Source organism: Gossypium hirsutum, chromosome D11 (assembly GCF_007990345.1).
Source record: "Gossypium hirsutum isolate 1008001.06 chromosome D11, Gossypium_hirsutum_v2.1, whole genome shotgun sequence".
In the NCBI taxonomy this organism is placed as follows: Eukaryota; Viridiplantae; Streptophyta; class Magnoliopsida; order Malvales; family Malvaceae; genus Gossypium; species Gossypium hirsutum.
Window position 1 is genome coordinate 38,093,015 of NC_053447.1, and position 25,707 is coordinate 38,118,721.

Here is a 25,707-nt window from a genome sequence, read left to right on the forward strand (position 1 = left end):
CTAATTCATTTGGTAAATGACAATTCTTACCATAAACCAGCTTGTACAGAGACATTTCTAACATAGTTAAATATTTTGTTTTATAAGCCCATAAGACATCGTTTAGCTTAGCCGCCCAATCCTATCGGCTTGGATTTATCGTTTTCTCCTAAATCTATTTTATTTCTCAGTTGAATACCTTTGCTTTTCCATTTGCCTGTGGATGATATGCTGTGGTCATTCGATGCCTTATGTTGTATTTAGCCAAATCTGTTTCGAACTACTTGCTACAAAAGTGAGATCTTTCGTCGTTGACCAATGCTCCTGGTGTACCAAATCTGGTGAATATGTTTTTTCTTAAAAATCTTACAACTGACCTTGTATAATTAGTGGGAAGTGCAACAACTTTGACCCATTTTGAAATTTGGCCAACAACAAAGAGGATATACTGATTTTCAAAAAAACTTGGAAAATATCTCATGAAATCAATCCCCCAAACATTAAACAGTTCGACTTCAATTATCCCTGTTTGTGGCATTAAATCTCTTTTAAATATGTTCTTGATTCTCTGTCATCTATCACATCCTTGTACGAATTCATAAGAATATCTGTTCATAGTGGGCTAGTAAAATCCTTATTGTAACATTTTCTGGGATGTCCTTTCTCCACCAAAATGTCCTCCGAAGGGAGATGTGTGGCATCTGTGTAAAATATTGTTTATCTTTTTTTTTACTACACACCGTCGAACTAATTGGTCTGTGCATTGTCGAAACACGTATGGTTCCGCCCACACATAATTTTTGGATTCGTGAATTATCCATTTTTTCTACTGCCAAGACACTTGAGGCGGGAAGACCCCTCGTGTAATATAATTAACATAGTCCACATACCACGGTGTTTTATGCTTGCCATGTCTAGGTTGATTGATGTCTAACCTGAATAGTTGCTTATCTGTGAAGGTCTCCTCAATTCTTCTATATCTTCTGCCGGTAGATTGCACTCAATTATGGATAAATGATCTGCTATTTGATTTTCTGTACATTTTCTGTCCATAACCCATAAATCAAATTCCTGAAGTAACAAAACCCATCTCATTAATTTGGCTTTTGTTTCTTTTTTCTTCAAAGAATATTTTAAGGAAGAGTGATTAGTGTACACATAGACTCGACTTACCATTAAATAAGGTCAAAATTATTTGAAAGCGAATACTACTGCCAACATCTTGTTTTAGTTGTAGTATAATTGTACTTCGTTGGATTCAACATTTTGCTGGCATAATGAATAGCTCCAAATAAATTATTCCAGTTTTTTTCCCAAAACTGTACCTACTACATAATCACTAGAATAACACATAATAATAAAGGGTTTTGTCCAATTTGGAATGATTATTATATAGGCATATATGAGTTTTGCTTTTATTACCTCAAAGGCTTCAACGCAACTTTGGTTAAACATGAAAGGTGTTTCTTTCTGAAGAAGTTGATTTAAAGGTTTAGAAATATGAGCAAAATCTATAATAAATCTTCAACAGAATCCTGCATGGCCTAAAAAATTTTAAAAACCTTTCACGTTAGTTGGATGTGGAAGATGTTTAATCACCTCAAATTTTGCTTTATCTACTTCCATACCCTTTCTTGATATTTGGTGCCCTAGGACTAGTCCCTCTTTTACCATAGAATGACATTTTTACCAATTGAGCACTAGGTTAGTTTCCTCACATCATTTTAGTACTTTCTTAAGATTACTCAAACATTCTTGATACGAGTTTCCATAATTTAAAATCGTCTATGAAAATGTCCGAACCTTCTACCAACATATCAACAAAGATAGCAGTCATGCATCTCATGAAAGTTACTGAAGCATTGCATAATCCAAATGGCATTCTTTTAAAGGCATACGTACCGAAAGAGCACATGAAAGTAGTTTTCTCTTGGTCGTCAGGGTGAATTGGAATTCGATGATACCCGAAATACCCATCAAGAAAACAGTAAGTCTTTTCCTGCTAACTGATCTAGCATTTAGTCAATGAAGGGAAATAGGAAGTGGCTTTTTTTTTGTTGCATCGTTTAGTTTCCTATAATCAATACATACCCTCCAACCAGTAACTATTTGGGTTGGAATCAATTTATTCTTATTGTTCTCAACTACAATTAGACCTCGCTTCTTTGGAACGCATTAGGTCGAGCTAACTCATTCACAATCAAAGATAGCATAAATAATACATGCGTCTAACAATTTGATCAATTCCTTTTTTACCACTTTCTTCATGGCTGGATTAAGTCTCCGCTGAGCATCTACTACATGTTTTTTTTCCTTCCTCTAATATGATCTTGTGTTGGCAGAATACAGGATTGATTTCTTTAATATCAGCAATGGTCCATCCTATCACTTTTTTATACATACTCAGGACATTCAGTAGAGCTTCTTCTTGTTTTTCATCTAAGCAAGCAGCAATAATTACTAGTAACGTATTTTGTTCTCCCAAATATCATACTTTAAATGCTTAAGTAATGGCTTTAATTCCAACACAGGGGGTTTGACGATGGATGGTACCATTTTTACCGAATTTGGTGTAATTTTCTCTGGCTGTTCCTTACTTTGTCTCCACCAATCCAGTTTGGTTACCATATGATTTTTCTCTTGTTCTACATTATCCCCTTCTTCCTCTATTTTGTAGCCTGTTAATTTTGGCGTACTGAACTCTAATTGGTTACATTCTTTCTTTTTACTTCCTATAGCTTCAAATTCTAGGTTTTCTGTTTCATGACATTCATGCCAAGAAAATTCATTAATGCTGAATTTTTCAAAAATTTCCATTACCTCTTCCTGAGTTTTCATCCAAATACTTCACCCAGTCATAATATCAAATTTTTGTTTATTTTGACTATCTAAGATGTAATAGAAATGTTGAATTTGAATCGCAAAATGTATGCCTCCGCTTAGCATAGATCTAAAGATTATTTTGAATCTATCCCATGTTTGCCCTAAGCACTACAGCAAAATAGATTTTTAGCGGCGTTTTTTTAGGCCTATAGCGGCGTTTTTAAGCGCCACTAAAACTATTTGCGGCGCTTGTGCCGCTATAAACATCGCCGCTAAATTTCGCGGCGTTTATGTGAAAAAACGTTGCTATAGAACATGACCTTTAGCGGCGCTTTTATCACAAACGCCGCTAAAGAACATGATCTTTAGCGGCGCTTTTATCACAAATGCCGCTAAAATAACATGATCTTTAGCAGCGCTTTACCCACAAACGCGGCTAAAGATCATGACCTTTAGCTGCGTTTATAAAAAAATGCCACTAGCTTTTAAAAATATTAAATAGCATTTAATCATATAATAAATTAATATTAAAAATTAATTAGTATTGAATATATACTTCTAGTCAAAAAGATAGTATTTAATCATATAATAAATTAATATTTTTTAGTCAAATTATTGAAAAATCATGTTAATATCTAAATAGCAAAATTACAAGTTCAAATAGTGCAACTAATTGATTGCAAAAAAAAATGCACAAGTTCAAAATGTGGAGTAATAAACTTGAAAATTTATAGACTAAAATAGAAATTAAAAAACCCTTTGAAATTAGACTAAAATAGGTTTACTACATTCACTGTTTACTACATGGGTTTATTGCTTCTATAAACTCCAGTTAGACATTGAAACAGGGGTGTTTATATATTACAAAAAGCATGAAAAAATAGGAGTCCATCTCCACACCTCAAAAACCAGGGCAAATGCATACCCCAACATTGCCCTCGTATTCAGCATCCATCTCCAGCTGCTTCAGTGTTCGGCGAGCCAAAAGGAGTCCAACACAATAAGCTGTGTTCAAAATGTCATTAAATAAGATAATATCCTCAAACAGAAGAAAAAGATCATCTTAACATCTAGAAAAGTAAATCCCACATGCTGCATAATTTGTAAGGCCAACTTCAAGTCCATAGCAAGGAAGCTCGTGTCCGTAAGCTGTTGCAAGAACTATATCACCAGAAATACATGAACATACCCGTATCCAATACATATACACAAGTCCGAGTATCATAGAACCACAAGTGCTAAGTGTAACGACTCGATGATTGCATTTACTTTTTTCTATCTTATAGCATCATCCTAAAGCAAGATTAATTGGGGAAACATTTCCATTCTTAAATCCTAATATCAATTCCAATCCCAAGCTTATATTAAAACGCATTGCGGGGTACAAACAAGTGCATTTCATTCAAGTAATTATCTAATCACAATGCACAAATTCTCAAAGAATATCAATGACTTAAACCAAATAAAAGGTCCCAAACTTGGTCTATTATGTTCATTAACATCATAAAAAATCATCAATTACATCCTAATAACAATTTCAACTCCAAAGTTGACTAAAGAAGCTTTGCAGGATATGAAAACACAAGTGCCTTTCCATTCAAGTAAATTGTTGTGTTGTAATCACAAAGTTCAAATGAAAACCAATGACTTTAACCCATAAAAAATTCAACTTAGTCTATTGTATTCATTAACATAAACATAAAAACATCAATTACTTCCTAATAACAACTCCAACCCCAAAGTTCAATTAAAAACCATTGCAGGATACACAAATGCCATTCAAGTAATAATAGTGTTTTAATCACAAAGCTCCAAATGAAAACCATGACTTAAACCCACTATTGATTACAAACTTAGTCCATATGCTCATTAACATGAACATTAAAAAAACAATTCTAAAATAAATAACAGGGAAGTTCCTCCTTAAAATGCAAAGATTAAATAGTCACTTATATCCGATTTATAAAACATTATAACATAACAGAGGTAAAGAGCAACCTGTAACCGAGAAAATAAATTACATTAAGATGATAAAATTGAATTCATCATTATCACTTATTTTTATAAAGTTATTTAAATTCAAAATTTTAATTCAATTTGAACTCAAAATTCGAAAAAGAAATTCAAGTTGATTCAATTAACTCGAATAATTAGAACTTTTTTTCAATTTTTTCGAGGATAAATACAACAGAAATGAAACAAATATCAATTTTAAGAAAAAAGGATATCCGTATCATAATAAATATTGATGTTACTTTTTCAACTAAAATTATAAGATAATGCCAAATACCAAAGAAGCTAACACTGCAATCAGTTAAACTAAACAAACAGGCAGACATTAAAAATAACAGTAGCACAACACAAAATATCTTGGCTCCAAAGGCTAATCCACAAACATCAAGTAGTACGTATAAATAACAGGTTTTTACACCTAATCCACAACCAAAAGCTACTCCAAAAAAGTAATATGCAAGATTAGAAAAGCCAAATAAGTTATGAGAAACATGAGATTATCAACTAAAATTTCCAAAATCACTAATAACCCACTCAGAATACCATAAATAGAAACCTAAATAGAAACTTCATTAAAACAAGGCAATCATGGCACTAAGAAGTGGCTTATCAGGTTTACAACTGTAATTTAGCTACAATCCATAGAACATAAAGTTTGCCAACAAAGTTGACATAGATTTGTTTATTAACTGCTTAGTGAGCTAAACCAATATTATCATAAGGCCAAAGACAAAATTAACAAATAACATTGGATCTAACTAAAGAAAAATATTCAGACAGAACCTACAACTTTAGTCTGGTAGGGTCATTGATTAGACAGAACAAGTAACATGTATATTCTCATGACAAAGAACTTGGTCAACAAGAGATTAAAACTAACTTCAAAGACAACTACAATTCATCATCTTCAACAAAGAGCATATATGGCAACAAAAGTCAATAGTTCGAGGATGAGGTAATAAGCTACAACTTTTAAAGACTTGAAGAAACAAAAAAGTTACCTAGGTTTCCTCCCAATTACAATTCCAAAACCAGAATACATTAAGGTAATTACCAAACTGTCCTCACCATACAAAGACTTACAAGAAAGATGAGAACCATACAAACAGTAAGTGCATAATGGCTTTTCAACAAGGGAAGAATCCACGTGGATAATTTGTAAGGGAAAAAGAAATAGTAACAGTTATAAATTGCTAGAACCGTGAACAAAGACCATAAACTTATAATGTGAAACACTTGGATAACAGCGTGACAGAAGCGCAGCATTTTTTTTCCTGATGTTTGAAAGCAAACATTAGCACATGGGACAAGTGTATGTGAGAAAGTGAATAACAAAATAACAGCATTAAAGACATAGCAGCAAGCCATATATTTACTTGGAAAAAATCTAAAAAAGCCACTTAAATCAAACAATTAACTCAAGTTATATGAGATAACAACGCCATAAGTAGAAAAAAAAAGAAACTAAAGTTAATCAAATGGTGTAAACAATAGAAGTATGACGGGTAGTAAGTATTGCAAACAATATGAAACCTCACCTCCTCTTCACCCTCTTCTTCATCTTCATATTCCCCATCCTCTTCAACACCTAACTCTTCCTCACCAGTCTCACCATGATCATCATCATCCCTATCTTCTCCATGTTCATGCCCATCAATCTCCTCTTCCGTGCTCATCAAATGCCCGGTACTCTCTAGCTCAGGAAAACCACCTTCATCATTATCTACCTCTTCCTCCTCTTCATCCTTTTCTCAAAAAGTAGTCAATTTGAATTTAAATATCCTTTTCTTATCCTGATAAATCATAAACAAAAGTTACCAGAAATGTAAATTCAAAGTCCAAATAAGCAAAAGGAAAATAATGCAGACCATAGAATAGTCGTGCAACTTTGAATAGTCGTTAGTTGATGAAAGATCTAACGAGTTCTTTTCACTCACAGCTTCATCATATTATTCTTTGCTGTTTAAAAATCACAAAGATCCACCAATCAATTGAGTAAATTAGGTTTGAATTGTTAAAAAAAGAAAACCTAAGATTTTTTTTTTAAAAAACACAAAAACATAAAAGACTAACCTAATTCGCGGAGCCTCGAGTCCTTCAGATCTGTGATGGAATCTCATAGAGCAGCTAAACCTTGTGGATTAACAAAAGTTATGCAGAGAAAAATCTAGGGTTCTAAATTTGGGCGTTTAAAATTGGGGTTGAGGAAGAAAAAATGGCAATGGGCATGGAGTTAAAAGTTTTTATTTATTAAACCTAAAACAATGAAAAAGGATAATAAATGAAAAGGACGGCGTTTTGTAAAGTTAGGGGAAAATTAGGGATTTCAAAAATTTGGAGATAATATGGCGTGATTTTTTTAAAAGTATTTACGGCGTTTTTTTGTAAAAATGCTACTATTGCTTACTTTTTGTGGCATTTTTCATAAAAACGCCACAAAAAATCATTTTATTTTGAACAAAACGACGTCATTTTGTTCTGCTAAAAATCCTTTATTTTATCTGCTAAAAATTATTAGTTAAGTGATTTTATAAAACATTTATTATTACTATTTCTTATAAATTGGATTTTTATAAAAAAACTAAGTACTTTCAAAATAAATATCGTATATTTTAATAAGAAAACAAATTGGATTTTTATAAGTATCGTATATTTGTTATAATTTAGTCTTATCCAAAATAGATAGTTGCCTATCTGTTACTTTTATTTATTTATCAATGTTTTTTTTAAATCTAATATTTAAATATACAAATGGTTTAAATTTCATCATTTAACAAATCTCAAGTAAATCTTAAATTCTAAACCATTTACGAAAGACGCCGCTAATGCTTATTTTTAGCTGCTTTTTTTGATCTTTAGTGGCGATTTCCATAAAGTGCCGCTAATGCTCAATTTTTACAGGCGTTTTTTGTCCAAGCGCCGCCAAAAGTGTCGCTAAAAGCCTGTTTTGGTGTAGTGAAGGTTTCAGTAATACCTTGCTAAAAAGAAAATAACTGTATATAGTTACTTAATAAAATAAATGTATATTAGCAATGCTTGACAAAGAAATAGTTGCACAAAATTGACTCAGGTAGTAATAGTGTCTAGAGGGAATGTTTCTAACCATAATTTTGCCTTTCCCCCTAGCGTAAATAGAACCGAAAACAATTTGATAGTCTTTGGTAGAACTCCTGCATAGCTGTCAGTGCTACATATATGGTCAAATTTCTTTAGGAATGCTATAAGATCTTCGTTAGTGAAATTAACAAATCTGACATTACAAGTAATCTAGGTTAATAAAGTCTGGTTTAGTTTAAAATGTGTATTGTGAAAAATAGGTCGAGATATGCTAGGTCGCAACCAAGTTGTACCGAATAATGTCTCTAAGACCTGGATATTGTTAATGTCATATACTGTTAGAATAAACTATATCTACACCTTAACAATTTCCTCATTATGCTTTAAAATGCAAAAGTTAAAATCAGTCTAGTGACATTACCTTTCCGGCAATGGCGTCAACAACTTGATCGCCTCCGCACGTACTAATGTCCATAGTGTGAATATTGCAATAAAATAGAGAGTTATAAGGCGGTATCCTCAAGTATATGAGATGAGTTGTAATATAAATTGTACAATGAAGTAGGTTAGTACTCCGAGGATCGTACCAAAGGGAGGTGAGTACTAAATGAATATTAACCTAAACAATTAAAGATTTAATTAATATTTTAAGTCACTTATAGTACAAAAGTAAAATAAGAGATAATTTTAGGGTTTCTTAAATAACATAAAATAACATAAAAGAATTGAATTTCAAGAGATATAAAGAATAAAGTGAATCGAATATGAAGATAGGTGATTAGCTCGCTTCAACAATCCCAATCAACTGTCCTCTTGAGTTCCTTGTCAACCAACAAGTCGCTACCCTAGTAGGATTTTCCGATCTTCCACTAACATAACGAGTCAGTAAGGACTACATATCTTTCGACCTCAATCCAGACTAGCTTGGGGTAAAGGTATTCACGAATGGGAAATACCAATTTTTGGTTAAATCCCACCTTAATGACTACCCACGGTTGTCAGGCCTAGGGCTTGTTTCACGTTTTTCCTTTCTCAAACAATTGATTTATTGAGTAACCCTAGAAAACAATTAAGAGATCATGCTTTCACTCGCTAATACCCCATAAAAGAATTAGTTCCTAATAGCCTTCATAAACAACATGGAATAAATGAAAGAAGTAACCATAGAGAATGGACTGAAATAGAGAGTTTAAGAATAGCCTAATTGATATTGATAATAAGCACGAATCCATAATAGTTGATATCCATTATAAATCAGAACTTTTGAAGGAGACAAAGAACAAATAAACTCAAATTATGAAAACCTAAAGAAAGCAAGAAAATAAAACTTAAACCTAAAGAGAGAATCTAAGATAATGGAATGTCTCCAATGTGTCCCAAAGTGGCCTATTTATAGCCTTGAGGTAGTCGTCATCCTTAAACCTAGGTTAGCTGACATTTCTGACCATTAAGTTTGAGTGTGCAGACCAAAATGCCCTTACTTTGTGTTTTATTCTCGTCACAGAGCCAATGTCGCGACATAGCAGCCAATCTACTCCTATGCATCTGTCTTTAGGGGTATGTCGCGACACCGTCAGGTTATGTCACGACATTAAAGGCAGTTTCTCACTTTCTCTATTCTTCTCTCTATGTTGCCACATTGAATCTCCCATGTTACGACATAGCGTCCAGTATTGACCCAAAATGCTTTCTAATAGTCTCTTGCACACTCACGATGTATCTTAGCTCTCCTTTAGGCCTCATTTAGCCCTAAAGGTTAATGAAAGACTCAATATGCACATTTTATTAAATGTAAATAAAACTAAAGGAACTTAATTAAAACATAACGAAAATGCTTGTATTCAATCTTCTTAAATGTGAAAACAAGTTTAATCTGCTACACAGAATCACGACAGATCAACCAACACATCTTCCAATACCCTTTTTGGATGTACTGAAGACATGTCAACCAACTGTAATGTTATTTGAGTGGTTTTAAATCCCTCAACCTGATCTTTTCAAAAATAGATAGAGGCATTAAATTAATAGTAGCTCCTAGGTCACATAGAGCTCTATTAAAATGAAAGCTCCCTATCTCTATGGGAATCATAAAGCTTCTTGGGTTTTTTAATTTTTGGGGAACCTGTCTTGAAATAATAAGACTACAGAAGGCACTTAAATTAACTTGTTCTCTTACCTTGACTTTTCTTCTGCTTAGACATAATTTCTTTTAACACCCTTTATAGATGTCAGAGGTGGGAGTTTCTCAATAACATCTACCTTTTCTTCATCTACCTTGATTCCATGTCTTGTTATTCGATGCCCTAGAACAATACATTTTCGTACCATAAAATGGCACTTTTCCCAATTAAGTATGAGGTTTGTTTCTTCGCATTGCCGTAGTACCTTGGCTAGATTGGCTAAAAAATCATCATATGTATCTCCAAATACTGAAAAATCATCCATAAAAACTTCCAAGTATTTCTCAACCACGTTAGTAAAACTAGACATCATACACCTTTGAAATGTAGCAGGTGCATTACATAAACCAAATGGCATGCATCTAAATGCAAATGTATCGTACGGGCATGTGAATGTTATTTAGTGTTGATCATCTAGTGCTACTATAATCTGATTATACCTCGAGTATCCATCGAGAAATTAGTAATAGTCTCGCCTTGCGAGTCTATCCAGTATCTGGTCTAAAAACGGTAAAGGAAAGTGATCTTTCCTAGTCACCTTGTTCAACTTCTGATAATCGATGCAAATTCTCCATCCCGTAACCGTTCTAGTCGGTATCAACTTGTTATTCTCATTATCAACATCCGTAATACCTCCTTTCTTTGGCACGCATTGGACTGGACTTACCCATGAACTGTCTGAGATGGGGTAAATTATGCCCACATCTAACCACTTAATGATTTCTTTCTTTACCACGTCGTTCGTGATGGGGTTTACTCTTTGTTGTCCATCAATTGTCCCTTTCTGGCCATCTTCCAAGACGATCTTGTGCATGCATATAGACGGACTAATGCCATGAATATTGGCTATGGTCTATCCGATAGCCTTCTTGAATAATTTCAATACTTGGATGAGTTTCTCTTCTTGCTCTTCGATCAATTCTGCTGAAATAATCACAGGTAAATTAGAAGTGTTACCTAAATAAACATATTTTAAATGTGAGGGAAGTACCTTCAGTTCTAATTTAGGTGGCTCCTCAATTGACACTTTTGGTTGGGCATAATCCCTATTCTCTAACTCTAAAGACTCAAAGCGGGATTACAGATTAAACCCGCTTTGATTAGCTTCTATCAAAGCTAAGTATTCCTCTCCCTCTTCATCACTTGGAGGGTCTGATGTCAAAATTTGTTCCAACGGGTCCTCAATGTAGTTGAGTTCGCATTTCATGACTAATTCCTCTAAATCAAATACTGTAGAACAATCATCAACTGTGTTAGGAAATCGCATAGACTTGAAAAAATTAAATGTTACCTAATCGTCCTGAACACACATGATAAGCTTGCATTTCTGCACATCAATAAGGGTCTTTCCAGTTGCTAGGAAAGGCCTTCCTAGGATGATTGGCACCTTTTTATCTGCTTCAAAGTCTAGAATAACAAAGTCAGCAGGGAAAATAAATTTATCTACATGTACCAATACATCCTCTATTTTTCCTTCTGGATGTGTTAAGGATCGATCTACTAATTGAAATGTAACCGTAACAGGTCTAACTTCACTTATCCCTAACTTCTGAATATGGACATGGACATCAAGTTGGTGTTCGCACCCAAATCACATAGTGTCTTACCACAATAAGTTGCTCCAATGTTGCAAGGTATGGTAAAACATCTAGGATCTTTCAACTTTGGGGGTAGTTTGTCTTAAAGACATGCACTGCATTCCTTTGTCAGGGCTACCATCTCAAATTTTCCAAGTCTTCATTTCTTAGATAGGATATCCTTTATGAATTTGACACAATTCAAAATTTTTTTAAGTGCTTCGACCAACGGAATGTTGATATGAAGTTGATTGAGTACGTCTATAAACTTCTTGAACTAGACTTCCTACTTATGCTTCTGCTTCTAAAGTCTTTAAGGGTAAGTTGGTGGAGGATTCTTTACTTGAACTAGTTGATTCATCTTCTGTGGCAATTCTACATCTAACGAAGATGTTAGTTTATCAGAATTGACTAGTTTAGAAGTTAACTTATCAGATTTTACAGATTTTGGTTCTGGCGAAACTAGAATTTCAACACTCAGTTGAACTTCCACTGAGTCTTGAGCTTCAACTGATTCCTCTTCAACTTCGACAGTATTGGGCACTAATGTCTTTCCGCTTCTCAATGTCAACGCTTTATAATGCTCCTTCCCAGTATTCTCAGATCCTCTGTATCACTAGGCAAAGCACATTGTGGATGGTTTCTAAGTTCAGTGGCAAGTTGGCCCATTTGGTTTTCCATGTTTTTCATATGGTTGTTTGGCTTTGGATTATGGCATCATTTTTGGCTATGTATGCCTTCAATAGGTTTTCTAAGTCATTGGAAGATTCAGCTTAAGGTTGCTTCTAAACTTGTTGAGTAAAGACAGGTGGCTAGGTCGGTCTGGGTTGGGCATAAATGTTATTGGATCCAGCCCCTTGGTTACTCCAAGAGAAATTAGAGTGGTTTCGCCAAAAAGGGTAGTAGAAATTGGATTGTAGTCCTTGCCTTCCTCAATTTTGGTTCTGGTTACCCGTGTAATACACGGATTCTGGGTTTGATGGAATTCTTTGAACAAATGTCCTTCCCTATAATAGACACATGCTATATTTTCAAATTGATTGGGTGGCTGAGCTGCAAAATTATTAAACCCATTAGTGGTGAAATTTTTAAGAATCGAGGAAATTGAAGATACCTGAGATACAAGTGAAGTGAGAGCGTCACTTCATGTACTCCAGCGACTAGTCTTCCTAAGGCTGTTTGATTGGTTGGTCATTGATAATAGTTGCTGGCAATCCTCTCAATGATTTCATAAGCCTCGTTATAAGACTTAAAAAGGAAAGCACTATTAGCAGAAGAGTCCACTACCATCCTCGTGTGAGCTTTGATACCAATATAGAACGTCTTAAGTTGGATGCAATGAAGGATTTCGTGATGAGGGCACTTCCGTAATGATTCTTTGTACCTTTCCCATGCCTCATACAAGGACTCATCATTCATTTTCTAGAAGGTAGTGATCTCATTCCTCAACTTAGCATTCTTGCTAGGTAGGAAATACTTCATGAGGTATCTTTCTGCTAACTCTTGCCATGTGGAAATGGCATTTGGTGGCAATTAGTTGAACCAGGCTCGAGCTTTGTCCCTTAGCGATTATGGGAATAGCTTTAATCGTAGTGCATCTTCGGGTACTCTAGCTAGCTTGAAAAAATATCTCACTTCCATAAACAATCTTAAGTGAAGGTGTGGATATTTGGTAGGCATTCCACTGAATTAGCCCACTGTTTGAAGTATCTGGAACATGATTAGCTTCAGCTTGAACTGTTGTGCTTCGATTTTGGGTCTCTGAATACCCAGATTAAGATCATGAAACAATGGCACAACAGACTGTCTTAGAGCTCTATCCCTGTCATCAGCAATAAGAATAGGATTTTGAGCAGGGTTTGCTCTGTTTCTTTGATTCAGATTTTTGAAGTTCATCTCTTCGGTCCTTATCTGACTTGCTTGTCTTCTTCATTATCGAAAAGTTCATTCAATCTCAGGGTCTATGGGGAGTAAATCAACAATTTGATCAATACTCAAAAACACTTGAAACTAACATAGAAAAATTAATTAAGTTAAAATTGAACAGAAAAATAAACCAAAATGCCAAATTCACAAGTTCAGAAATAATGAGTTTTAAAATAGTCTCCGACAATGACACTAAAAACTTGGAATGATGAAAATGTCCAAGTATACACAATTGCAACAAGTAAATATTGAGTTATCGTACCCACATTGACTGTGAAAAGAATTATTTATGAATGCAATTTAAAACATTTTGGTGAAGAAAAATATTTCGATTTTGAGAAAGTGATTAAAAACGAAAATTTAACTAAGTAAAATAAAAATAAAAATAAAAGTTCCAATGCACGATTTCAAAATATGATTTTAATCAAGATGACATAATTGTTTTAGATTAATTACATTTCTTAACTTAGGATTACTAAACTCATGTTCATGTTGCTACGAATAAATTCACGGCAACTTGGTAATTTGCTAACTACTGCTCATACATACTTATTAAATTAACTAATCTCTTGAACATTTTCCAATGTCAGTTCAAACAATTAATCAATCTTCATAAGCACATAAAAGATTAAGTGAGGTAACAATGTATCCCTACCTTGAAACAGTTTAATCACAATAATCTTGCAAGTTATGCATGGCTAATGTATCGTCTAATACCGTTGCTAATTTAACCTTCAACTACCTTAGAAGATTAAACATGCAATTATTAAGTATTCTATCAATTAATTACAATTTCAACATGATTAAATAATTAATTCATTAGTTACCTTACAATTATAATGCAAGAATAACTTAATCATGATTTTACTTAATCAAACAACTTACTAAGGCCTATAACAACACAAACACAATTTTAATAAGTTAAGTGGACGAAATGCAATCAACCTAACATGAATTAAATTTAAGCCAGATTAATTAAATTAAACATATCAACATAACAAGTATTCATAAACATGTTCATAACAACAATAATAAAAATTAAAGGATAGGGAACTAGAATTAAATTTGGTGTTTCTCCGAAGCTTGACTAGTTTGCTCCGCTCCTCCTTCTCCGCTTGTTCTTATTGAACGGAGTCTTCTACTAGCACTTGAATGCTTTTTCCAGCGATGGTTGAAGGGATCTTTTACAAGAGAGGAAATCAACAAGGGAATGGAAGGGAAAAAGAAGAACAAAGGAAGGGGTTTTGAAGAGAGAAAATGAGAGAGAAGTGAAGAATGAAAGAATGAGAGGTGTGTTTGAAATGATTAGCCAAGGGGGTACTTATAGGTTGAGTAGGCTGCTAAAAATAGCAAAAATCAGCAGCCATAGACTCCCCCCATGGCCGACCACACATGTGGTATGTTTGAAGGATTCAAACTTCCTATTTTTAGGTAGGGGGAAATCTAGAAAAGCTTAATAAGTGGAGGGGCTTGAATGCAAATTCAAGGAGACTTCAAGGGCTCTTTTGCAAGCCAAATAATCAGCTAAATAAGCTGTTTGGGTCAGTATGTGGGACGGTTTTGGGTAGCTCATTACTCGGTTGGATCAGTTTTCTCGGTTCAACACAATTGGGCCACTTTACATAATTTAATTAATAATAATTATTTAGCCCAAAATAAATTGGATTAAAATTAAAATTAATTATATTATGAATTAATATTCATAATTTGGACCGTTTTAGGCTGAAAAATTAATTCGACTTGATGCTTCAAAATTGCTTCTCGGTTTTGTGCTTTCAGCAATGTCTGCCAAGCCAATTTTCGCCCTTTGTGTGAATCTATTGAAAATAAATCAAAATTTATTATAAAATTAATTATAATTCAACATGTTAATAATTTAAGTACAATTTAATTATTTTATAATTATTATATATTTTTTTACAATAATTACTATGAAATTACGTGAATTTGAGTTTAAAACGGCATGAAAAGTTTGTCTATTTTCGTGTTTCCAGTTGTCCACATCTATGTCTCAAAAAATCTCTAAATCAGTTTCATCAATAAAATATTTTTCATAGTATGGTGCATTATAAAAGTCACAAATAATTCTAGGGGTTACTCACACTTCTTTCCTTGGCACAGGTACCATTTCCCACATATGGCCTTCAGCGTTTTTAGAGTCTTGGTCCCGTAATGATGCATAAAACTCTTGAACAACAGGAACCATAGCACTGTCTTTGGGATCATCCAAAAAAGCTTACACCTATTATATCTAACCAAAGGTGATATCTCCTTACAAAGAATCATGGATGGATCAAATCCCCTCTCTTGAATAAAGGTTTTCCCTTGATGTTCAACAAAATAGTTTTCAATATTCGGGTTTGGACAATTAAAGGGGTTTGGAATCGTCGATGATTCCAGTTCATTAGTTCATCTAACTTTTTAGGAGGCATGATGTTTAGTTTTACTAAATAATAAAATGTCAAGCAAATGAGTTCAATAGAACAGTAAAAGTTGAGTTAGGAACCCTTAACCTTGTATGAATCATTAGATTCCTTATCACGTTAGTTTATTTTTCACTCCTTGATATGTTTCCATCCTTTCCTACACCGAGTAAGATGGAGAGAAGAAATTTTTCCGAGTAAATCAAAAAGAATAAGGGAAAAGTGAGTTTTAAGGTTTAAAGGGTTTAAAAGGTTTTAAGAAATTAAGGGGGTTAAAAGATGTTTAAGTAAAGGTATAATATTTATTTAGGTTATAAAATAGATGCTTTGAGCGTTAAAAATTGAGTAAGGTGGGGTTTAATTCACCCAATTGCACAAATGGGTCAGGTCAACCCTCTAGAAAATTGCAGTGATGTCGCGACACTGGGGTTCCATGTCACGACATCCTTCCCAGTTTACCATTTTTGCGACACCGGGGTTCGTTGTTGTGACACACTCTAGACTTTTGGATTTCTGGGTATACTGGCTTCGGTGTCGAGACACTTGAAGTTCGCGCCGCGACATCAAAAGAATTTTCTTAATTTTATTAAATCTTCCCTTGGTGTTGCAGCACGGGATTCTTATGCTGCGACACTGGATCTGTTTTCACTCAAAATTCCACTTTCTAGAGTGTTACGGTTTTATAAAACATAAAGTTAATGAAAATTAAAATCTATAGTAAATAGTTTGCTAAATATACAATAATTTACAAAATTTAAACATCAATTCAAAAGTGTTACTGCCGAATTCATCCTACAGTATCATTAGTTCACAAATCAAAGATTTTTCAGTTCTATCAGTATTAGTCCATCTTTCGTCATGCCATTCCACCTTTGCCCGCTTATCCCTTTCCTTAAACCTATTTTTTCGACCTGTATGCATTAAAAGAAGTATGTCCCTTGACTTGGGAATGTTAGAAACAAATAATTCCTTGCACTGCTCCCTAACTTCCTCCTACTTTCCTTGCTCGGTTGATGACCACATTTAAAAATTCCAGTCTCACCATTGATTTTCATTGTTAATTCATTTTTTTCTAAATTAATGGTGGACCTCGAGATGGCTAGAAAAGGTCTACCTAGTAAGATCGGTATCTCTCGATCTTCTTAAAAATCTAGGACCACAAAATCTACTGGGATGATGAAGTTACATACTTTGACTAGCCATCTTCCAATACACCTTAACCCGAGTTTTTCAAAAATGGATAGAGGTATTAAATTAATACTAGCTCTTAGGTCACATAGAGCTCTATTAAAATGAATGCTCATCTCTCTAGGAATGGTAAAACTTCTCGGGTCTTTCAATTTTTTGGGAACTTATCTTGAAATAATACCACTACAGGAAGTAATTATATTAACTTGTTCACTTACCTTAATTTTCCTACTCCTAGACATAATTTCCCTTAAAAACTTAGCGTACTTAGGAACTTTCTCAATTAATTCGATTAAGGGCAGGTTACTGCTTAATGTTCTGAACAAGTTTAGAAAGCTTACAAACTCGTCTTCATTTCGCTTTTATTTTTCTTCTAGTCTTGAAGGGAATAGGATCTTTGCAACGATAAAATATTTAGTTATTTCTTTTTCTGGCTCAGCTGCCAGTGCAATTACCTCCTCTGAGTCCCGTTCATCTTCAATCTCTAGGGGTCTTTCTTGAAGATCATCAGTATTCTCCATATTTACCTCCTGAGTAGAGTTTTTTGGGCTACTTAGTACTTTGCCCGATTAGAGCACTATTGCTTTCACGTGCTCCTTCCCTTCCTTACGAGGATTTTTTTTGTATTGCTAGGAATACTTGTGCCAATTTTTCTTTTGATGTCACCCATCATGCTCATCAATTGGCTCATTTTATCTTCAATTTTAGTCAATGTTCTTGTAGAGTTAGTGCACTCAGATTGCACCTGTTTCATGTCCATTTTCATTAATTGTATTTCTCCCTCAATTCTATCCAAACGTTGACCACATGCAGTACAATTATTTGGGTTGTCCCTTTCCTAGGGTTTCAATAAATAAGGAGGTTGATAGTTAGTGTTTTTAACTGGGTTAGAACTATTACCTCCTCATTGTTTCCTCCCTTTTCAAATTCGGGAGAGCTCTCCATCCGGATTGTATGTATTTGAAGAGGGATTTCCACCCCTATTCCCGATGTAATTCACATTCTTGGTAAGATTATTAATATAATGGAGTAGCAATTTGTCTCCTCCACAAATAGATGATGCACTCTTCTCAGCCTCTATTTGATTAATTATGTCCACTAATCGTTGATACTTATCACTATCCTGGACAGCCTTCACCGTAGATGGTCTTTGCCCGTATGTATATCGTTCAGTTGGCCACTGGCAAGAATTCATTGCCATACTTTGTATCAACTCGTACGCATCCTTGTACGTTCTGTTCATTAAGGCTCCTCCTGTTGCTCCATCTACTCCTGACTTCGAATGCAAATCTAAACTGTTGTTGAAAAGTTTCCCCATCAGTCAGGAAAACTGTGGTGTCGGCATTTTTAAATCAGCATTTTGAAGCGTTCCCATGCTTCGTGAAAACTCTCCCCTTCTAACTATTTAAACATCAAAATTTCCCTTATTATTTGCACCGTCGTGCTAATAGGGAAGAACTTTTGTAGGAATTTCGCAGCGAATTCATCCCATGTCCTTATTGATCCTAGTGCCTATGCAAATAGTAAAAAAAGGTGTTATCGATTAACGAAAGGGGAACAACTGAAGACAAATAGCGTCATCAGTGACCCCATTGTATTTGAAGGTATCACAAATCTTGAAGAACCATGTTAAGTGTTGGCTTGGATCCTTTGTCATTGTTCCGCGAAACTGTAAATTATTCTAGATCATAGCTGGCTTTATTTCAAAATTGTTGGCCGTGATAGCTAGCCTCGTTAAACTACCTTGAAACATATCCAAATTTGGTAGGGCATACTCTATTAGAGTCCTCTTGTTACGCACCATGTTTAGATTTAAGGGTAGTTGTGGAGGAGGTCGTGGATCTTCTAGGTTGTTAGCCTTGTCGAACAACGTATTTTCACATGGTACATTGCCTACAGTAGGTGATGGATCTTGCATCTGCTGCTGCTGTTGTTGTTGTCGATGTTTTCTTCAGATTATTCTTTCTTGATTTGTGACTAGCTTTATAGGTGTTCCTCTACTACGAGCCATACACTAAACTCACAAAGATAATATTAGTAGAAAACAGGGAAATTAAATTCGTAACTATAATATAAAAACTTCGTAATTATTCTATTATTATGTGAAAATTAAAACTAATATAATAATGTTGCCTCCTTGGCAACGACGTGAACAACTTGATGGCCTCCAGACGTACCAACTTCCAGAGTAGAAATCCTACACAAAATATGTGGAAAAGTGTATCCTCAAGTATGTTGGTCAGGTTGTAATATAGTTTACAATGGAGTAGGTGAGTACTCCGAGGATCGTACCCAAGGAAGGCGAGCACTAAATTAATTCTAACTTAAACATAAATAGATCTAATCAATAATTTAATCAGTTTATAGTATGAAGAATCAAAAGAAGAATTTTTGATAAATTGTACTAATAATTAAGAATGAGAAAAATAAATAAATAAAAGGCAGAAATTAAATAAAGAAATATGTATCAAATCTGGGCATGAGTGATTAGTTCACTTTGGTAATTTTAATTGATTGTCGTTTCAGGCTTTCTTGTTCAATAAACTAGCTAATATCCTAGTAGGATCATCCGATACGTCCACTGAAATACTGATTCGACACGGACTACTTATCTTTCGACCTCACAATCCAAATCGGTTCACAATTAAGGCATTCATTGATAGGCCATACCAATCTTGGGTAAATTCTCACTTGATGACTTCCTAGGGTTGTCAGGCCTAAGGTTTAGATTCATTCTATCTTGAATAGCTGATCCGTTAAAATATCCCTACAAAATATTTAATTCTTCATACCTCTACTCGCTAATCTCACATAGGAGGATTAGTTCTTCATGGATCTAATAAACAATATAAACTTGAATAAAGAGATGAATATAAAGAACAATTTCAAGAATATAGTTTAGAAGAAGCCTGATTGTATTAAATTTAAGCGTAGAATACTCATAAAGTTTGAGAATAATTTCAAAATCTGATCTCTTCCTAAAAAGTAAATAGCAAGAATGAAAAAGTAAAATCCAAAACCTAAGAGAAAGGAAAAACTAAATTCTAAAACTAAAGAAAAAATTATACAATAGTAAGAGGTGTCCATAAATGTGTTAGTTGAGCCTATTCATAGACTTAGGATGGTCGTTATCCTTAACCCTATGTTAGTAGACGTTCTCGAGCTTAATGTTGGATTGTGCGAACCAAAGTGCCCCTACCTTGTATTAGTTTCCCATGCAAAGGCGATATTGCGACACACCAGGTCTTGTGTCGCCACATCGAAGGTAGTATGCTCAACTTCAGGGTGTCTTAAAAGGTAGGTCGCCACATCCTTAGGCTATGTCGCAACATTGAAGGCAGTCTTGGACTTTTCTTATTCTGCTCCCTATGTTGCGACATTACATGCTCTGTGTTATGTTGCGTGTGATTATGTAATCCGAATGTTCAAGTATACACGTCAAATCAAGTAATAAAGTGATGAGTGAGTATTGTCTCCACGGGGATTGGAATTGACTAAAACAATTGGCTATGCTATTACTACAATATTGACTAATTAAACTGTGCAAAAGAAACATGTGATTAATTAATAAAAATGTAATGAATGGACTAATAAAATCAATTATGAATAAAAATGTACTAGGGCAATTAAAATGTTGTGGCAATTCTCAAAGAATAAGTGGGAAAGAGTTTGTACTGTTGAATGATAAAGGTTGAAATTACTTAGGCTTATTTCTATAACAAAATAATGCCATCGCAAAAATCTTGACCATTCTACTGCTCAGGGAATCACTACTGCAATCTCCTTTTTTTGAAAGCCAGACTTTAAGCTATCATTCTGAGTTTTTGTATGTCTAATGAACTCAAGAGGATATCCAGATTTTTCACTCTTTCCCTGTACAAAGTGCATCTTCTACGTCTAGAGTGCTACAAATATTCTTTTGAATACTTGTCTGTATCAACCAATTATAATCCAATATAATTATTCTTTTCAGAATTAAATCAGATCTAATAATATACCACACAGTCATCTATGTCTAAAGCTTGCATGCATGCATTAAAAATAATCACAAATTGAATGAAACAATATCCTACTCAAAATCAAACCATGGGCATTAAAGATATTAAAAATTCACCCAAATAATTCTAACCCAATGAGAATTAGCTCCTAGGTTGAACATTCGAAACCATAACAAAACCATTCAATGTCATTGTTTAAATTTACGAATAACAAAGTTTAAATCAGAAAATAAAGGCAAGACTGCAAGAAGCTTCTGCTACTCAAGCTTTCACTCTAATAATGAGATTTGATGCAAAACTCAAAGCAGATTTCTTTTCCCCTTCCTTGCGTCTGTAATTCTTCTGCTCAGTAAGCTGTTACCCTTTCCTCTCTGTCTCTTAGTTATTTTTCTTCACGAAAATCTACTGCAGAGAGATAAAGAATATTTTCTCATTCTTCTCTATCTCCCTTCGTTCCCTTTTTTCTCTTTTCTCTTTTCTATTTTCTCTTTCCTTCTTTATAGGGTAGGTCCCTCCTTTTCAACACACACCTTTTGCTTCTTCTTTTTTATGGTGGTTTATCTAGTACTAGTACAGTTGGCTGAGAGTGACGTGGACTAAGTGCTGCATCATCTTCCTGGAGTTGCCATGGCATTCGTGTTGGCAATCTAACCAACATTTTGGAATGGCAATATTTCACTTCCTCCATTTTCCTCCTCATTTTCTCTTCTCTTCTTCGTCCTACACCTGTTGCCAACCACAAACAACACTTTTCTTCCCCAATAATAGAAGTAACAAAAAATAACATTTATAGCACAATCCAATCTTTGTTATGTAATGTTCTAAAAATATCTAAAAATTCAAACATATTTACTTAATTACAAACAATTAATTCCATCTAGAGGCTTGAAATATAAGTTTTTTCAAGAGTTATCATGTTGCAACCTAACGACTAGTATTGAGTAAAATGCGCCTTCTAATGATCTCTTGCGCACTCACACAATATATTAGCTCTCCCTTAGGCCTCATTCGGCCCCTAAGGTCAATAAAAGACTCAAATAACACATTTTATTGCACTTAACTAAACTTGCTGAAATGTAATTAAAACATAGCTAAAATGCTTATGTTCAAGCTCCCAAAGTGCAAAAACTAGTTTAATTTGCTACACCGAATTACGACATATCAGAAGCCTTAATCTCCTCAACGGTTTTACCTTTTTCCATCAACTCGTCAAAGTTCACAGTATCATAAGACACCAAATAAAGTTGGATATAATGATGCAAACCATAGCAAAAACTCTAACAACGATCATTTTCTTATGAGATCATTTTTGCTATGTACTGACTTAGTCGCACAAATTCTGCCTCGTCCTGAACCACAAACAGCTCACCTTGCACCTGATTGATGAACTCACGCTTGCGAGCTTTCATATACTTCTCACCAATTAACTTTTTCTTAAAAGTTTCAAAGATGAACTCCCATGTTAACCAATTCGTAACAGTTCATTATTTCACAATGTTCCACCAACGATGGGCTTTGCCTATGAGTAAGGTCACAGTGCATCCCAACTTCTCATCATCAAAACACGCCATCTGCTCAAGGATTTTCTCAAAACCCTCAAGCCAATACTCGGCTTTGGTAGGATCAGGTCTTCGAACACCATTGAACTCTTTACCACCCAGAGCTTGCAAACGCTCAAGTGGATATCCTCGATTCGAAGGTGCAGTGTTGGAACCAGTTGCTCACTAAAAAGCCCTAATCACTGCTTGCACTAATGGCTCCATGCCGTCTTCTACGATATGTTCCCTATGAGGTCACTAAAGCGTAGCTGAAGTCCAGTCACCTTCAGAGGGGTTGGCAGTTTCATTCACAGGATTCGCATTCACTCTACGATGAGGCATTCTTGCTTACTCTAAATGTATACGAGACACTGGTTTAGGTAAGACATTAGATACACTTAACTAGGTATCCAACTTACAGGCATACTTCCATACACAGTTTGTACTTAAAAAACATACACGCAAACACGATTCGCCAAAACACAACCTACTTACTAGGATTGCAAACAGTTGAGGGATGATTCGAGGCGTAATCCTGCAAAATGTACAGTTGAACCAAGGTGATGTTGTTTCTAATCCTACCCCAATCAAGCAATTTAACACTTACAACACTTCAAAACTTTATTCACAATATGACGGACTTACCTCATCAGCTCTGGCGAGCTTACTAAGCCAAATCTAGGGATCACACTTCGTTGTTCTGGAGAACTATCTTGGCAGATCTGATACAAACCAATGTAAGACCCCAAACCCAACCGAGTATGTTTATCCCAAATTTTCCAAGCTACATTAGCCACCGAAGTGACTCTCCATTAACTCCCCACTTAACCTCCAACACGCCATGTATATGCAGCATATAAAGTGCTAAGTTATAACACTACATCAGAATAATATCATGCGTAGAATGTAAAACAAGCAAGCTTATGAAACAAATAGAGGTAGGGTTCGCATGTCATCTGAATAAAACTTAGTGGTTCACAACAATGAAATAAACAAAGTAATTCAACACACTCAAATAAAAGTACAAATGCTTAGAAGTAATTATTAAGGTTTACACAACAATTTCGGTTCGCAAATAACATATGAGTTTGACATGAAACATAAAGCAGCATAAAGCATGAGTTCACACCAAAACACGGGTTCGCATAAAATTTGAGGTTCGCATGATTTTCCTAAGTTTGCACACATCAGGCCCTGGTTTGCACTTATATTTACATCATGGGTTCATGTGCAAACAAGCTTCGCAACAAAAGAGCTTATTCATGCAATGGTTTTGACACTTTTTTGGGTTCACTAAATAGTAAGATTATCACAGCTAAGGTTCGCATGCATGTTAGGGTCGTAAACATACTAGGGTCGCATGAACTATATTTTACAATAAATTTGACTCGCACATGGAAATAAAACATGCTTTAACCAAATTAAGTAATACAACATGGCATAGATGAAAAGAAAAATAATTGAAACATCAGACTTTATTCATATCAGGAAGTGATAGATTAACAAGCAAATATATTAGTGCATAGTTCACAAAAACTTATAATAAATCAAAACGAAATAAACTTAAGGAAAGTGTTTCAATAACAGATGTAGCGTATAATAAAACTAATCCCACATAAATAAAACCACATCACCTATTTCCCAAGTTCATCGATATTTGTTAAGGGATGGGCCTGACCAAGTCATCTACCTTGCCACTACCATCCCTAACCTACTTACCTACGAAGCACGAGAGAAGTAGGTGAGTTCAATGTGGAATCAATGAATAATCAGGAGTCAGCAGCGTCTGCTTAAAAATACTGAGTTAAAAATAGAAAGAAGACTTAGTCTAAAAATTTGAATCGCCTACTAGGTTCACTATGAAAGTGTGAGACCCAGTTTGCAAATCCTGCTTATTAGAAAAACACAAAAGTTTGTAAAACAGTTTCAAATGTGCTTGTTGACAAATCATACTTAAGAACTTAATTGGTTCTTCTTTAAAAATGGAGGTTATATAGAATAAATATGCTCACATACGTATCTTATCAGAATGGCTGAAAAATATAAAATATGTTCTCCCTCTCATCTAAACACATTTATCTTATATTGCCTTGCTGGATATGTGGATCTCCTTATAATGCCTCAAAATGACTCAAAGTGTCCTTGACATGTCCCATAAGTGTAGCATAAAGCTAAACACTTCCCTATACTCCAACATGTCCCATTGAATGGAGCATAGCTCGACATTCCCTTATCTCTTCACATGTCCCAAGGCCTCGACACCCATGTCACAAAACTTATAAGTTTGTACTCACAATCCTTTGGAAGGAATTGATCGTGTGGAAAGAGTCATTTGTGCAAAAAGAACGAAAAGATTCATTTAGGAAAGAGCCACGTCTTGATTCTTATTCTTCATGGGATTCAAGTTGGAGTAAAGAAAACCGCAAGTTTCAAGCCTTTCAAGGTAACAAATGGAAAGGTACAAGTATTTCTTCGATTGCACCAAAGTTCTCATCCATAGAGATTCAATCACAAAGAAGTGATCATGTTTCGTATGTAAATTATTCCATTCATACCAAATGAAAGTCTCCTCATTCTAATTCTTTCATGTCAACCCCATCTTGTAATGAAAGAATGAGAGAAAAGGAAATTGAAAGAAAAGAAAGACAATAGTTGATAATGAGAGAAAATGAGCAAAAAATAAAAGAAATTGAGAGAAGAAAAAAAGAAATGAGAGAAAAAGAGAGCTTCAAAGAAAAGAGAAAGAAAAAGAATACGTGTGAGAAAAGAACCTTGAAAAAGAGTTTGAAAATGAAAAAGAGGAAAATAAGAGAAAAAGAAAAGAAAATGTGAAAGATGAATGTTTCATTGAGATTAAAGAAATAAAAGAAAATGTGAATAAAACGAGTAACGTTATTGAAAAAGAAAGTGAAATGAAAAGTGAGAGTGAGTCTTCAAAAATAAAAGAGAATGTGGAAAAAGAAAGAGAGCTTGAAAAGGAGATTGAAAAAGAAACGAGTGAACAA

General features: G+C 34.5%; 1 protein-coding gene and 1 non-coding gene across 5 annotated transcripts; one reads left to right on the forward strand and one right to left on the reverse strand.

Annotated features, from left to right (window-relative positions):
* Window positions 1-3,545: 3,545 nt before the first annotated feature.
* Window positions 3,546-7,152, reverse strand: LOC107913686 (acidic leucine-rich nuclear phosphoprotein 32-related protein). 4 transcript variants are annotated; one of them, XM_016842342.2, is made up of 5 exons: window positions 6,889-7,103; window positions 6,684-6,774; window positions 6,354-6,560; window positions 3,892-3,951; window positions 3,546-3,807 (listed from the first exon to the last, which is right to left on the reverse strand). In XM_016842342.2, exons 2-5 carry the CDS (start codon window positions 6,684-6,686, stop codon window positions 3,769-3,771), a joined length of 309 nt encoding a protein of 102 aa, XP_016697831.1. In that variant the 5' UTR covers window positions 6,687-6,774; window positions 6,889-7,103; the 3' UTR covers window positions 3,546-3,768. The 4 variants fall into 4 exon arrangements, 2 of the variants coding, with proteins under 2 accessions (XP_016697831.1, XP_016697832.1); XR_001688616.2 differs by lacking the exon at window positions 3,892-3,951 and having other exon boundaries at window positions 6,354-6,608; window positions 6,889-7,152; XM_016842343.2 differs by lacking the exon at window positions 3,892-3,951 and having other exon boundaries at window positions 6,889-7,105.
* A 5,822-nt stretch (window positions 7,153-12,974) lies between these two features.
* LOC121223861 (small nucleolar RNA R71) lies at window positions 12,975-13,081 on the forward strand. Its single transcript, XR_005921327.1, has one exon. It is a non-coding gene; the product is annotated as a small nucleolar RNA R71 (small nucleolar RNA).
* The last annotated feature ends 12,626 nt before the right edge of the window (window positions 13,082-25,707 follow it).